This window comes from Barbus barbus (genome assembly GCF_936440315.1).
Source record: "Barbus barbus genome assembly, chromosome: 5".
Lineage (NCBI taxonomy): Eukaryota > Metazoa > Chordata > Actinopteri > Cypriniformes > Cyprinidae > Barbus > Barbus barbus.
In genome coordinates this window covers 28,537,226-28,551,944 of record NC_136733.1, presented here as the reverse complement: position 1 = coordinate 28,551,944, position 14,719 = coordinate 28,537,226, and the positions used below count along the sequence as shown (strand labels likewise).

At 38.1% G+C, this 14,719-nt stretch overlaps 1 protein-coding gene across 2 annotated transcripts in view; it reads left to right on the top strand.

The window, feature by feature from the left end:
• Positions 1 to 1,111: 1,111 nt before the first annotated feature.
• LOC306869166 (stAR-related lipid transfer protein 13-like) overlaps positions 1,112 to 14,719 on the top strand; it is a 57,488-nt gene continuing 43,880 nt past the window's right edge. The window contains exons 1-2 of one of the 2 annotated variants that reach the window (XM_079415801.1): positions 1,112 to 1,260; positions 2,464 to 2,494. In XM_079415801.1, coding sequence (XP_079271927.1) covers positions 1,216 to 1,260; positions 2,464 to 2,494 — 76 coding nt within the window. In that variant the 5' untranslated portion in view covers positions 1,112 to 1,215. Of the gene's footprint in view, positions 1,261 to 2,463; positions 2,495 to 4,128; positions 4,463 to 14,719 lie in introns of those variants that run through there. The other variant, XM_079415800.1, reaches the window with a different exon arrangement.

Sequence of the window (14,719 nt, the reverse complement as noted above, 5' to 3'; positions counted from 1 at the left end):
AACGGGTGTGAAATGAAAAAGGGAGAATCATTATCCTTTTATTAAAAAATATTCCATAGTGAGCCTTTGAATTACATAACCATAAAAAACTCATTCAGGAAGTAATTTTGAGAGCTTTTGAAATAACGAAGGACATATATTGTAGTCTGCACTAGCTGAACTTTTGATTTGTCATTTTCTCCTGAGTGAGTTAGAATGAATCAGTGTGTGTCTCTGGCATGCTGGAGTGGGAGAGTGAAAACACTGTTAGTTTTTGTTTTCTGTGTCTTTGACATACAAGAGTGGGTGCGACTTCTCAAGAGGGCTACTGATAACTATATACAAACAGTATATGTGTGTGTCTGTTTGACTGCAGGGGTCTGATATAACAGTATAGAAACAGAGTTATCAAATCGCTGTATAATTCCAGAGTGTCTTCATTTTTGGTTTTAAGGTAGTTTTGTGTTCATGTTGCCATCTCAGGCTATTAAGTTCTTTTATTCCTAAGCTGTGCTATAATAAGGCAGTGTTTCCCACTCCTTTTCTCAACAATACACATTTTGGATGTCTCGCTTATCTGACATATACCCATTTCAGGTCTTTGAGACTCTATATGAATTAAACAGTTGAATCAGATATAAGGGGTGAAACCAAAGTGTGCAATATAGGCAGGCATCCAGGAACATAAATACTGGCTTAATTTTAAAAAGGACAAAAAAATACAAAAAAATTCTTGGGCTATATCCCAAGTCTTTGCAAGTCCTTATCTTGCAACTATAATAGTTTTGTGTGTGGAACAGTCTTAAATTTAAACTCCCAAATCTTTTCAAACATTGTGATGAGTTAGAATGGGGTAAAATAACAGTAGCTCATTCTGGCCAGCATCTCCGTTTGTATTTCACTGAAGAAAGAAAATAATGCAAAATTGGAATAACAGTGGAGTGACCCCTTCAAAGCTTGCTATGGAGTGCTGATAGCAGATCCGGCTGGGCTTCTGTGCTTTTCCTGCTGTGTGTTAGCATTTAGCGCTTGCTCCAGTGGTATGCAGAGAATCTTTCCTCTTGGCCAGCTGAAATATGGCCTTGTGGCCCCTCCCTATCTGCTTCTTCAAGCCGCTGAACTCCGGACCATCAGACACTCAGAGAGCCGTTAATCTGCACAGACTCACCCAGCAAGCTTCATGACTGTTCAGCCTCGACTTTTTGAACCTGACCCACAGTGTGGGTACCTGTGAACATGGCTTTTGTCAACTGCCTAAGAGCACTCATCATCCATGCTAAGGTAAGACAGAGAGACACAAAACACAATGTAACGATTTAAAAGCATGAGCTTCGATTGACAGCTGTCAAGATCAGGTCTATCTGAGAAACGAAACGGCTGCTTTTAAACTCTGTCCCGGCTCTGAACATTTACAAACAGTACCATGGTTACCATGTTTTTGGATGCTCTTGGATATGGTTTTCTTTGAATACATGGTATATGAATATCTTACACAGTTAAAGATAAATGTTTTTGCTTTTGAAAAGGAATGTTTTGTGGAATGTATGTCTGAATAGTTGTTAGAAGGAACTTTGTGAGCATGTGTGAGTGTTTTGGGTGGTGCAGTGGGTGTAGGAAATGATCATTTGCTGGATTGTACTCACTCACTGGCTGCTCATAGTGAGGTGAGAGTCGGCCAAAACTCTGTTACCAGGGCAACGTCTTTTTAAAAGCACCCATTCACCCTTTCCACATTGCTCAGCCAATAGGCTACACTGCAAACCTTATGACATCACAACGTTCCTTAGTGAGAGATCCTGATATTTTTAGTTTTTTTTTTTTTTTTTCCGTTGCAGGATACAGTGGAATGTCTGTTTAACTGAAATTACACACACACACACACACACACACACTCAACAAATTCTGTTACTGAAAAATTGTTTGTTGGGTAAATTTTCATATTACTGTAAGTTTGTTATGTTTACCAAGACTAAATTATTTGATTTGGGAAATATTAATAGCAATTTAATAAATGTTTTTGATTTTAAAATTATTTTAAAATGTAATTTATTCCTGTAAGGGAAAAGCTTAATGTTGAAAACAGTTGTGCTGATACCCCCTCCCCAAAGAATCTTTAATGAATTGAAAGTACAAAAGAACAGCTTTGATTTAGAAAATAAATCTTTTGTAACATTATAAAGGTCTTCATTGTCACTGTTGATTAATTTAATGCGTCATTGCTGAATAGAAGTATTCTTTTATTTTTTTTTCTTTCTGACCCCATACAGGCTACATGCATAAGTTATGTAAGTTGATTGACATTGAATTTGATCTGAAGAAAAGCCTGTATAGCCTCTCAGTAAAAATTGTACTTCAAAATTCTTGTTATTAAGGGTTTATTTTATCAAGGTGATGCTGAAGCACAAGTGAAAGCACCCAGATAAAAGCAGACACAAAGATGTTCTTATATCACAACAAATATGACATTTCTTCCTGATGTTTCAGAAGCTGACCTGCTGTCGTGTCCAGAGCTCAGGTAAGGATGTGAGATTCTATTACAGCTATAACAACATTACCATTGCAGCTGCTAGAGCACCTAAAAAGACTGTGAGTGTAAATTGCAGGCAGTGAAGTAGATGCAATTCAGCCTTAAACAACAAAATGAAATAATAACAATAATAATAAGTCTCTCTACTATCACTTTTAATGAAAATGTATGTAAACAATGTAAATTGGAGGCAATATCCCGTGGTTCTATTTTACACTCTGACTATACTTTGCTGATGTTTCCTGATCTGTAGTTTGAGCTGTTCCCTGACCTCTACCCCCTCCGTGCATTGATAGTTGTCACCCAGTTGCATTTTAGGAAAGTCGTGGTAGTCTCCAGTTATTGGATCACGTGACACAGCAAGTAGATCATACTATTTTTAACACACCTCATGTGGCATGGTAGATATCTAATGTGAAATTATTCACCACAGACTGTGTGGCATAGGGGTCCTTATGTGTGCCATTTTAGGAGTCGCTCTCTTGAAGTGCTTGCTATAAAAAAAGATACACACACACACACACACACACACACACAAATAGTTATAAAATGTATAACTTTTATTTTATATTTGTATGTTTTATGTGGTCAATTACCTGCTGATATCTGTAGGAGCATTGAAATAAGACTACAAGTCTTTTTTTTTGTTAGTTTTAAAACAATCAGCCCCTTTTGGGAGCATATTTTAGACGCACTGTTCTCAGTTTCTGCTGAGACGTTATGGGTATGGTTTATTTGACTCTAATTAGAATGTTTGTAGTTCATCCTAGTTTGCAAAGGTCCCCACAAACTATGCAAATGAACAAGCTCAGCAAACAGACTAATGTTTGTGGTGGTTTTTGGTGTAAATTCTATGCACAGACGAGCAATCTTTAGGCCACATGGGTGATAGCTTGGTTCTTTAATACTGTCAGGGCCTCTTAATTGTTATTCACTCAGTTTGATTGCTTCACCTCGTCACTGTTCTCTGGCATGTGAACAAACTTTAGAACTGTTTTTGCCAGCAGTCATTCTGATTTAACTTCAGATTAGATATCTATTTAGTCACATAGATTGGTCAAGCACTGTAACACAAGTGTGTGATATTTACTCTGTATATTTACAGTTTCATTCAGATCAAAGTCTGGGAAGTATCAGTCCACAATAGCAGCAGCATCAGAAGCCTCTACAGGCATCAGGCCAACCCATCCAAAATTAAATGTTATTTAAACAACTTCAAATACTATATAATTTGTTAATTTCATGTTATATACATTTTATGGCTGTAACCACCATTTTATGACGGAGTTTTTAACCAGGACATGAGGAAAAAAAGACACATATTATGTGAAATAATTATTTGTATTTTTTAAGACAAAAAAGACACGTCGTGTTAAAATTAAACACAAATTATTACTATTATGGTGTCAGATGTAAGATTTGGGGTCTCTTGATATGCAAAAAGTTTAATTTAATAATTTTAAATTTTATATTTTAAAATATGTCATATTTCTCCATAACAGTGTCGACCTTTTGATTACGTCTTGGTTTGGACAGTTTAAAAAAGTCCGCTGGGCGTCATTACGGAAACTATTACAGTCAAAAGACGCACACGTGAAGATACTTCATGTCCCGTGATGCTTAGCGGTTTGAATGGTTACAGGGTAGCGTCCACGGAAAGTCTTTTAATAAGGGTACTATTTTAAGAAATGAAAGGATAACGCTAACATCTAATAACGGAGCAGCATGAATAATGACTGCTTCGTCTCAGGACTAAGACTTAGCACGCATCAAGAAGAGTCTCACAAAGAAAAAGTCCAGGGTTAAAAGTTAAGTTCAGAAGTTGGCGAAGGAGTTTGGAAATGAATAAAAGCCGCAATGGCCAAAAAGCGCGATCTCTAACTTCACAGTTCAGAGAATCTACATACAGAGCCCTGACTTTACTGCGGAGGAAGGCGAAACAGAGGCAGATAGCGGGTGAGTTATACAGAAAATCGATTTATTTTATTTTATTTTTTAGGAGAGCGAGATTTTCTTAGAGCATCGAGTGAAACAGCAACGAGTCAATCTATTAAAAGCTTTCAACGAAGCTCGAAAGTGTGTCCAAGATTGCTTTCCATCTTATTATGGGTGTTTCGTTTAATGATAAACCAGATATGTTTGGTACAAACGTGCGTTCATGTGATTGAATTAACGAAAAAGGCATTGCTGAACCATCGGAAATGTACCGTGGTAACCATGGTTTCAGCCAATTTAGTAGATATTGATGAGATTACTTCTATGTAATCAAGTATATGAATTTATTTCTTTTTAATGAGGCTAATACAAAAAACAGGCTAATACAAAGTTATTTTAAAGTCTTACTATACTGTGTAGCTTTTTTCAATAACCGTATGCATAGTAACTATCACATTTTGGTAAAGCTATTTTTACCATGGTAAAATGTTGTAAGAATCGGCTATAATACGGTTATTTGAGTGTGCACCCGCTGCCACGTTTTTGCATGCAGCTGTAATAAGAGATCTAGTCATCTGTTAGAGGCCAACAACCGCACGCACGCGACTGTGAGGTTTACACTGCTCTCCTTGAGTCTGTTCACTGGTTGTGTCTCAAATCATAATGCCCTTCCTACCTAGATAGTTGCTGCACGTGCATGTGTTGTTCAAAAGTGAACAGTTCAGAAGGAGTCTCAGTTGGTTTTGAGCAGCCCCTGTTTGTGCATGCATATACATTAACACAGCACTGCTAATAATCACCTTTGGCTGCCCACAAAGCTTTTATCTGGTGAAAGAAAGAGTGGAAGAATTTGAACTTGCCTTCAATTAACATAAGTGGCATATGTGTTCACATCTTTGGTCTTTTAACAATCCCTGCATTTTTTTTTTCTAATTTATGAGTCAACTTTCTGCTGATCTCATTACAAACATGACAGTGTGAGTTTCCAATTTCCATTGAGACTGTGAATATAGTAATGAGTTTTCCAGTTGCTGTAATTAACCCGTTTTGGAAGTGCACCGCCTGTCTTTAGAAGTAGTTGCCTTGTGCCATTGGACTTATCATGTTGAATTGTTTTGGCCCAGAGGACGGGGGTGTGTTTGTCATTGTGAAAGGGTTTTTTGACATTAAAGGAGGTTAAGTTTCAAAAGTCGTCTTTTCACAGAAAATTTGCATTTCCTCTTTCATGTAATTTGTTTGAGCTTATGATGAGCATGTGATGAGCAGGTTTTTCCTTGACCAAAGTATTTCAAATAAATTAATAAATATTTTTTTTTCAGCAGTTTTTTTTTTTCTTTAAGCAGTATTTTGGGTGACTTTGAAGCTAAAGGCCACTTGAGGCCATTTTAAAAGATTTTTTACTTGTGTACTTCAATTATATAACTAACAACTTATTATTTAGTTTATTTTTAATGAACATTTTCTTACCTATAACTTTTGGAATTAATTTTTATTTTTTGTGACTGTGCCTTTAAGAGTCCTACGTAATGCCATATTTGCATGTAAAATGAAGTTCAGTTTACTGTGAGCTGATGTTTTTATATTTAGTAGTAGCCTATGTAAAAAGCATAACTGCATTGTGCGTTGCACAAACAATTTACAAACTGTTTAGATTATCCAGGGTCTTGTATGAAATAATCTTCAGCCACTATAATATTGGGATTCTTCAGAAGGCATTTATGACTTTATATGACATTATATGACTCTTTTGAAATGGAGGCAGTGAGCGGGTCATACAGTATGTGCTGCTGTGGCTTTATGGTTTGAGCTTGTGATTGGTCTGTCTCTCGAGGTTTCTTTCGCTTGTCATGTTGATTGACGTTCAGTAGTAACCTCTGCAGAATGTCAGCTGAGAGGAAGCAAGCATAGAAATCCAGTTTTGCAACATAAAAAATTGTGTGGTTCATTGAAAAAGTCCTAATTTGAGATGTCCCAGTCTTTATTTACCTTATTACAGAAAAAAAGAAGTGCTTTTTTATTTTTTTTTGGTGTTTGTTTGGCTATTTGTGTGACTGTTACATCCAGAAAGAAACGGATAGACTATAATATTTGTCCAAATTTTGTCAAGCTTGGTGCACTTACTTTTTCTTGTTAGATGAGATTTTGACCTCTAGACTGTTGTAAGGCAAGTGGATATGTAGGCCAAGTTGTCATTAGTTTGATTATATAAACCACTTATTTTGAATAATTTCAAACATTAAAAGCATTAATAACTGTACTCATCCAGAGTGAGCAAAAGGGCTGGTGACATCACTCTGGACCCCTCACATCCAGCACACTCCCTCTTTGAACTGCTACCGTCTGGTCGACGCTACAGAGCTCTGAGCAGCACCAGAACGACCAGACACAGGAACAGTTTCTTCCCTCAGGCAATCCATATCATGAACTCTTAACAATAAACATGAAACACACAACACTATCATACTTTTTTATTTTTATTTTACACACATACTTATTACATTTCAAATTTGCACCTAACATACCTGTACATACCAAATTGTCTATTTTGTATATTGTGTTTGTGCTACTTGGCACATTGTCCATTTTTGTATATTTGTACATTATTTTATTTTAAATTTTTATTTTTATTATCTGTGTCTTGTCCTGTTGCTGTCATTCTGTTGCACTGTGGAGCTACTGTCACTAAAACAAATTCCTCGTATGTACAAACATACCTGGCAATAAAGCTCATTCTTATTCTGAAGTGCATTAGAAATTTCAGCAGAAACGTACTGGTAAATTGGTGGATGCTATATTTTTTGTATTGTCCTTTTCACTTTAATTTTCTGATTATTTAGACCTCTCCACTTCACAAGCGTTGCTTTTAAAAATACTTGGTTTTTATATATATGAATGATTTGGCATCTACTCTGCACAGAAACAAATACTGCATCTGTGCTTCAGTCAGAGGCTTAGTTCTTATCTTATGCCTGTAAGTACTTGGGGTTTGACTTCACGGGATGAAGTCAAACCGTGACATGTGAGATTGTGTGGATGAGATCTCAGTTGTATCTCGACCTGTTGGGTCGATATTTGGTGCAGCACGTTGGTCTGATGAGGTCTCAGTGGTCTGGCTAGACTAACCTTAAATAAAATTGACGCTCTGATCTTCTCTGGTGTATCTGAAAATAACTGTGTGTTTGATGAAGATGATTTCTGTTCCTGTGTTTGTCATCTGTATCCAGACAGCTGTAAAATGCCACAGAGGAAACCACTGTTTTTCAACCCCTGCTGCAAGAAACTCAGTGAGAGCTGCATATCACAACACAACAGACACGCACATACAAAAGGGCATGAAAGTGCAAAGGAAACAAACCGTAAAGTGCAAACAGTTGATAGCGTAACAGTCTCACATTCGGTTTCATTATTTTTCTCCTTCTCGTTACTGCAATATGTGTGTGTGCTGAGTCTCTGAGGCCTTGTTCAAGAAAGGCCACTGCAGTTACAGCCACGCATAAACATCTTGTGTGTGTGTGTGCTTGTAAGTGTGGTGTTTGAGTGTGTGTGTGTGTGAGGGATACTTAATACTTAAATAACGGCTGTTCTCGGAGCTCTAGACCAAATAGACTGGTGACTAGACAGGCCACACGCTGCATGTTTGATGTTACCTTGTGTTTTAGCCTGCTGATCTTGACTGATCATAGTGATTTTGATTAGGGAGAGTTCAGTGAAATGGTCCTGAGTATTTTCTGTGTTTTATGTTTACAGATGTAAAAAGTGAAAGTGTAATATTTTCCTAAATATGATCTGTCTGGTAAATGATTAATGATTAGATGGAAGTAAATTATTGTAGATTGGAATTGATGGAAGGATTTATTAGATTCATTGTTTCAGTGATTTATGCATTGTTTCATATTTACATGCTTTGAGAGATTCCTTCCTTCATTCCAGTTGATTTCCAGTGAGGAAATTTAATGATTCTGATTAGTTGATTTCTTTGTCTTTTTTGTACTTTTGAAAAAGAAATTGAGAAATGCACTTTGTTTGGCATGTTCTGTCCTCAGCAGCCTGTTGACGAATGAGAAGGTCATTTCGAATTTCAAATTCTTATTATTAAAGTAATTTAGAACTGCGTTACCTAGCATCCATTTGTCGAATCTCCGCTCTCTACCCAACAAAACGGACGAACTCCTTCTGCTCTCCCGGACAAACAAGGACTTTTCTAACTCTGCTGCTCTGTGTTTCACTGAAACCTGGTTGAATGGCGACATACCGGACAGCGCGATTCATCTGCCTAATTACCAGCTGATCAGAGCAGATCGGGACACAGAATCAACGGGGAAATCGCGCGGCGGAGGGACGTGCTTCTACATCAATGAGAGGTGGTGTACAGATGTAACTGTTAAAAAAGATGTGCTGTTCAGATCTAGAAACGCTCTTCATTAACTGCAAGCCGTTCTATTCGCCGCGGGAGTTCTGCTCGTTCATTCTCGTGAGTGTTTACATTCTACCGCAAGCGCACGTGAGCACAGCTTTACAGAAACTCGCTGATCTGATCACAGAGAGTGAACAACAACACCCGGACTCTGTTTTAATCATTCTCGGGGACTTTAATAAAGCAAATCTCTCCCGTGAACTGCCAAAATACAGACAGCACATCACATGTTCCACCAGAGACAGTAATATATTGGATCACTGTTACACAACGATAAAGGATGCATATCACTCTGTTCCACGAGCAGCTTTAGGACTCTCTGATCACTGTTTGGTTCATCTTATTCCATCCTACAGGCAGAAACTTAAGTCTGCAAAGCCTGTATTAAGATCTGTTAAAAGATGGACTAACGGAACAGAGCGGGATTTACAAGCCTGTTTCGACCTGACTGATTGGACTGTTTTTGAAGCTGCGGCAAATGACCTGGACGAGCTCACAGAGACTGTAACATCTTATATCAGTTTCTGTGAGGACATGTGCATTCCTACCAGGACTCATCTATTCTACAACAATGACAAACCATGGTTCACTGCCAAACTCAGACAGCTCCGTCAGGCCAAAGAAGATGCTCACAGAAAGGGGGATAAAGTATTGTACAAACAGGCCAAATACACACTGGAAAAGGAGATCAGAGTGGCAAAGAGGAATTATTCTGACAAGCTCAGGAACAAATTCTCTTCCAGTGATCCGGCTTCAGTGTGGTTAGGATTGAAGGACATCACCAGCTACAAAACACCACCCCCCAGCACTCTGGAGAATCAACACCTGGCAGACGACTTAAACGAGTTCTTTTGTCGTTTTGAACGATCACCCCACACCCGCCCAGAACACCCCTCCACACAACCATTCACACCTCCAGCAACCCCTCTCTCCCCCACACCTACAATTCAGATCAGCGAAGATGATGTGTGCCAGGTCTTCAGGAAGAACAAAAGAAGGAAAGCACCTGGTCCAGATGGTGTGTCACCAGTCTGCCTAAAAATCTGTGCTGAGCAGCTGGCCCCCATCTTCACACAGATCTTCAATAGATCACTGGAGCTGTGTGAAGTCCCCTCATGCTTCAAACGCTCCACCATCATCCCCGTCCCAAAGAAACACAAAATTACTGGACTTAATGACTACAGACCTGTGGCCCTAACGTCTGTAGCCATGAAATCATTCGAAAGACTGGTTTTGGCTCATCTGAAGGACATCACTGGACCCTTACTGGACCCCCTGCAGTTTGCCTACAGAGCAAACAGGTCTGTGGATGATGCAGTCAACATGGGACTGCACTTCATCCTGCAGCATCTGGACAGACCAGGGACTTATGTGAGGATCCTGTTTGTGGATTTCAGCTCCGCTTTTAACACCATTATTTCCGGAAACCCTTCAAAATAAACTAACTCGGCTCTCCGTCCCCACCTCCGTCTGCCAGTGGATCAACCGCTTCCTGACAGACAGACAGCAGTTAGTAAAGCTTGGCAAATTCACATCCAGCACTCGAACCATCAGCACTGGAGCTCCTCAGGGCTGTGTCCTCTCCCCACTGCTCTTCTCCCTCTACACCAACGACTGCACATCTAAAGACCCCTCTGTCAAGCTCCTGAAGTTCGCAGACGACACCACACTGATCGGCCTCATCCAGGACGGTGACGAGTCTGCTTACAGACAGGAGGTCAAGGAGCTGGCTGTCTGGTGCAGTCTCAACAACCTGGAGCTTAACACGCTCAAAACTGTGGAGATGATCGTGGACTTCAGGAGAAACCCCCCTGCTCTCCCCCCACTCACCATTATGAACAGCACTGTGACTGCAGTGGAGTCATTCAGATTCCTGGGCACCACCATCTCTCAGGACCTGAAGTGGGATACTCACATTGACTCCATTGTCAGGAAGGCCCAGAAGAGGTTGTACTTTCTTCGCCAGCTGAGGAAGTTCAACCTGCCACAGGACTTACTGAAACAGTTCTACTCTGCCATTATTGAATCCATCCTCTGCACCTCAATAACTGTCTGGTTCAGCTCAGCTACCAAATCTGACCTCAGAAGACTACGGAGGGTAGTCCGGACTGCTGAGCGAATCATTGGTACAACCCTCCCCACTCTCCAAGAACTGTACTTATCCAGAGTGAGCAAAAAGGCTGGTAAAATCACTCTGGACCCCTCACATCCAGCACATAACCTCTTTGAACTGTTACCATCTGGTCGACGCTACAGAGCTCTGAGCACCAGAACGACCAGACACAGGAACAGTTTCTTCCCTCAGTCAATACATCTCATGAACACTCAATAAATAAACGTAGAACACACAACTAATTCATTATCCATTCACCACACTCACTTATTAGGGCCCAAGCCAGTAAGGCGCAGGGCCCTATTGTTCTTCTAAGGATTATTATTTTTTTTTTTTTTATTTTTTTTTATTTTTTTTATTTCAATCATCCGGGCACTTTTGGGGGCCTTAACGTGCCCGAAAACTCTCGAAAATTGGCACGCACATTGGAACCTGCGGCCATTAGGACGCCGCTGAGGCTGGGACCCGGGCGTGGCACAGGGGCTCTACGGCGCCCCCTGGAAAATTGTCAGAAAACTTGATGTATAGCTCACACATACTTGCACGTATTCATATGAAACTCGGTACACATATAGAACTCATTGAGCCGAACAACTTCCGCACAGCATGTCTTAGGCTCCGCCCAACAGGAAGTCGGCTATTCAGGGCTGTTTAAAAAGCGCATGCTCTGGAATTTGATATACTCCTCTGAGGATTTCCATACGATTGCCACCAAACTCGGTGAACATGATCTCAAGACATTGGGGACGCTAAATTGCGAAGATATTTTTGATATGTCGAACGGTTTGCCCGTGGCGAGGCGATGAAGTTATGGCGAAAAATGAGACCCAGGAAATGCCTAATAACGTCCACATACATTGTATGATGTAGATCAAACTCCAGTGGTTTGTTCGTTGTATGATGCCGATCGGATAGATGTGACTATTATGACTGAAAGTTATAGCGCCACCAACTGGCTGCAGGAAGTGTGTCGTTTTCAAAATGCTTTGAATTCAGCATCTTATTTTTACTCGATTTGCTTCAAACTTCACCAGAATAATGTCAAAACACGGCCGATGTAAAACTGTGAAGGGAATATTGATATCTAAAATTATGTTGCCATGGCAACGTGTCAAAGTTGAAAATTCGTTTCTGGTGATTTTGAGGCAGATAACATGTTTAGAATGTCATGAAACTCAACACACATATCAGTATTGATGATAGTTAGACACTGGAAAAAGCTCATAAACGGGCGTGGAAGAGACACTCTATAGCGCCACCTTTTGTCAAAAATGAGGGGGTTAGTTTTAGCTACAGACCCCAAACTCGGTACATAAATTGTTCTAATTAATCCGGACAACTTTCTAATTTACAGTCATTAGCTACGACCAACAGGAAGTCGGCTATATTTATTTTAATGTGGGTTTTTTTTTAAAAACGGGCTGTAAACAAATTAATACTCCTCCAAACAGAAACACGGAAATCACACCAAACATTTTTTATCATGATGCCAAAATACTGAAGATGCTAAATTGCGGACGTATTTAGGATATCTTGAACGATGATTTAATGGCAATTTATTAAAGTTACAGTAAAAAAGATAATTTTTTTTTTTTTTTATCTTTTAAGAGAAGCTTCCAAACACTTCATAAAAAATTACATACACAGAACAATACAGTCTGAGGATATGTGATTAATTTCATGAATTTACAATACACTATGCTTAGGAGAAAATTTAAAAACTATCAGAAAGCTGTTAGACTGCTGAGTGAGAGCTCCCTGCCAGCCTGCATCTGAGTGAGGGGTGGGGTGGGGTGGGGTGTGAGTGACTGTGTGAGTGACTGTGTGGATTGAGGAGCTGGGTGAGAGAGAGAAAGAGAGAGAGAGGGTCTGTTTTTTAAAATCTTTAAAAAATGCTTATAAATCATTAAATAAGGTCTCAATTCTTAACATTAGGAAATGCATTAATTAACGTGAACTAACAATGAAAAATATATTTTTACAGCATGTTAATTCTTCCATGATAGTATGAACTAACAAAGAACAATTTTTTTAAAGCATTTATTAATCTTTTTAATGTTAGAAAAATAGTCATGTTCAAAAGATAAACTTTAAAATGTAATAATATATTAACACATTTTGGAATTAATATTGATCAACATTAAATGGTATATAATTATTAATGTTTATATATATATAATGATAGCTACAGACACCAAACTCGGTACATAAATTGTTCTTATTAATCCGGACAACTTTCTAATTTACAGTCATTAGCTACGACCAACAGGAAGTCGGCTATATTTATTTTAATGTGGGTTTTGTTTTTAAACAGGCTGTAAACAAATTCATACTCCTCCAAACAGAAACACGTAAATCACACCAAACATTTTTTCTTATGATGCCAAAATACTGAAGATACTAAATTGCGGACGGATTTAGGATATCTTGAACGATGATTTAATGGCAATTTATTAAAGTTACAGTAAAAAAGAGAAAACTTTTCTTTTTTTTTTTCTTTTAAGAGCAGCTTCCAAACACTTCATAAAAAATTACATACACAGAACAATACAGTCTGAGGATATGTGATTAATTTCATGAATTTACAATACACTATGCGGAGGAGAAAATTTAAAAACTATCAGAGTTCTCCTGTCTCTGTGCTTCTAATGTTTGCGGTAGGTGACTGGGTGAGTGACTGACTGTGTGAGTTCAGTGAGTGTGGAGGGGGAGAGAGAGAGAGAGAGGGTCTGTTTAAACTTCTCAATAAAATCCTTAAAAAATGCTTATAAAGCATTAAAGGTTTTGATAACACTTTATAATTAAGTCTCATCTGTTAACAGTAGTGAATGCATTAATTAACATGAACTAACAATGAAAAATATATTTTTTACAGCATGTTAATTCTTCATTGATAGTATGAACTTACAATGAACTAACAATGAACAAAATATTTTTTATATTAGAAAAATAGTCATGTTCAAAAGATAAAACTTTAAAATGTAATAATATATTAACACATTTTGGAATTGATTTTGATCAACATTAAATGGTATATATTTATTAATGATGTAAATTAACAACAGTTAAATAATGTTGTTTTTTAACATTGGTTAATTCACAAATAACATTAAATATTAACAATATATTTTTTACTTTATTAATTTGTGTTAGAAAAAATTATTCATGTTAGTTAATGGAAAAATAAATCATTAAAAAATGCTTATAAATCATTAAAAGCTTTGGTAACTATAATAATTTCTCATTTGTTAGCATTAGTAAATGCATTAACTAACATCAACTACCAATGAAAAATATATTTTCACAGAATTTAAAGTTTTATATGTTGTTCTGTGTGTGTGTGTGTTTCACAGAGTTGATGGTTTGGATTAACCCTTTAATTGCCGTATCCCTTAAAACCAAACTGCCAGAGGGTTACTGTGATGCTTGTGCTCGCTGGGCACCGTTTTATCGATGCCACCGGGGTGGCGTATGCTGACGGCTTGGGCCCGTCATCGCTGCTCGCAGCTATATTTTTATTTTTATTTTCTCATTTCTAATTTGCACATACTTGACCTGTACATACATAGTCGCCTATATTATATATTGTGTATTTTTTATTTTTTATTTTTTTGCTGCTTTGAACATTGGTTATTGGCTATTTCTTGTTATTTTGTTTTATTACCTGTGTCCTGTCCTGTTACTGTCTTTCTGTTGCACTGTGGAGCTTCTGTCACTATAACAAATTCCTTGTATGTGTAAGCATACTTGG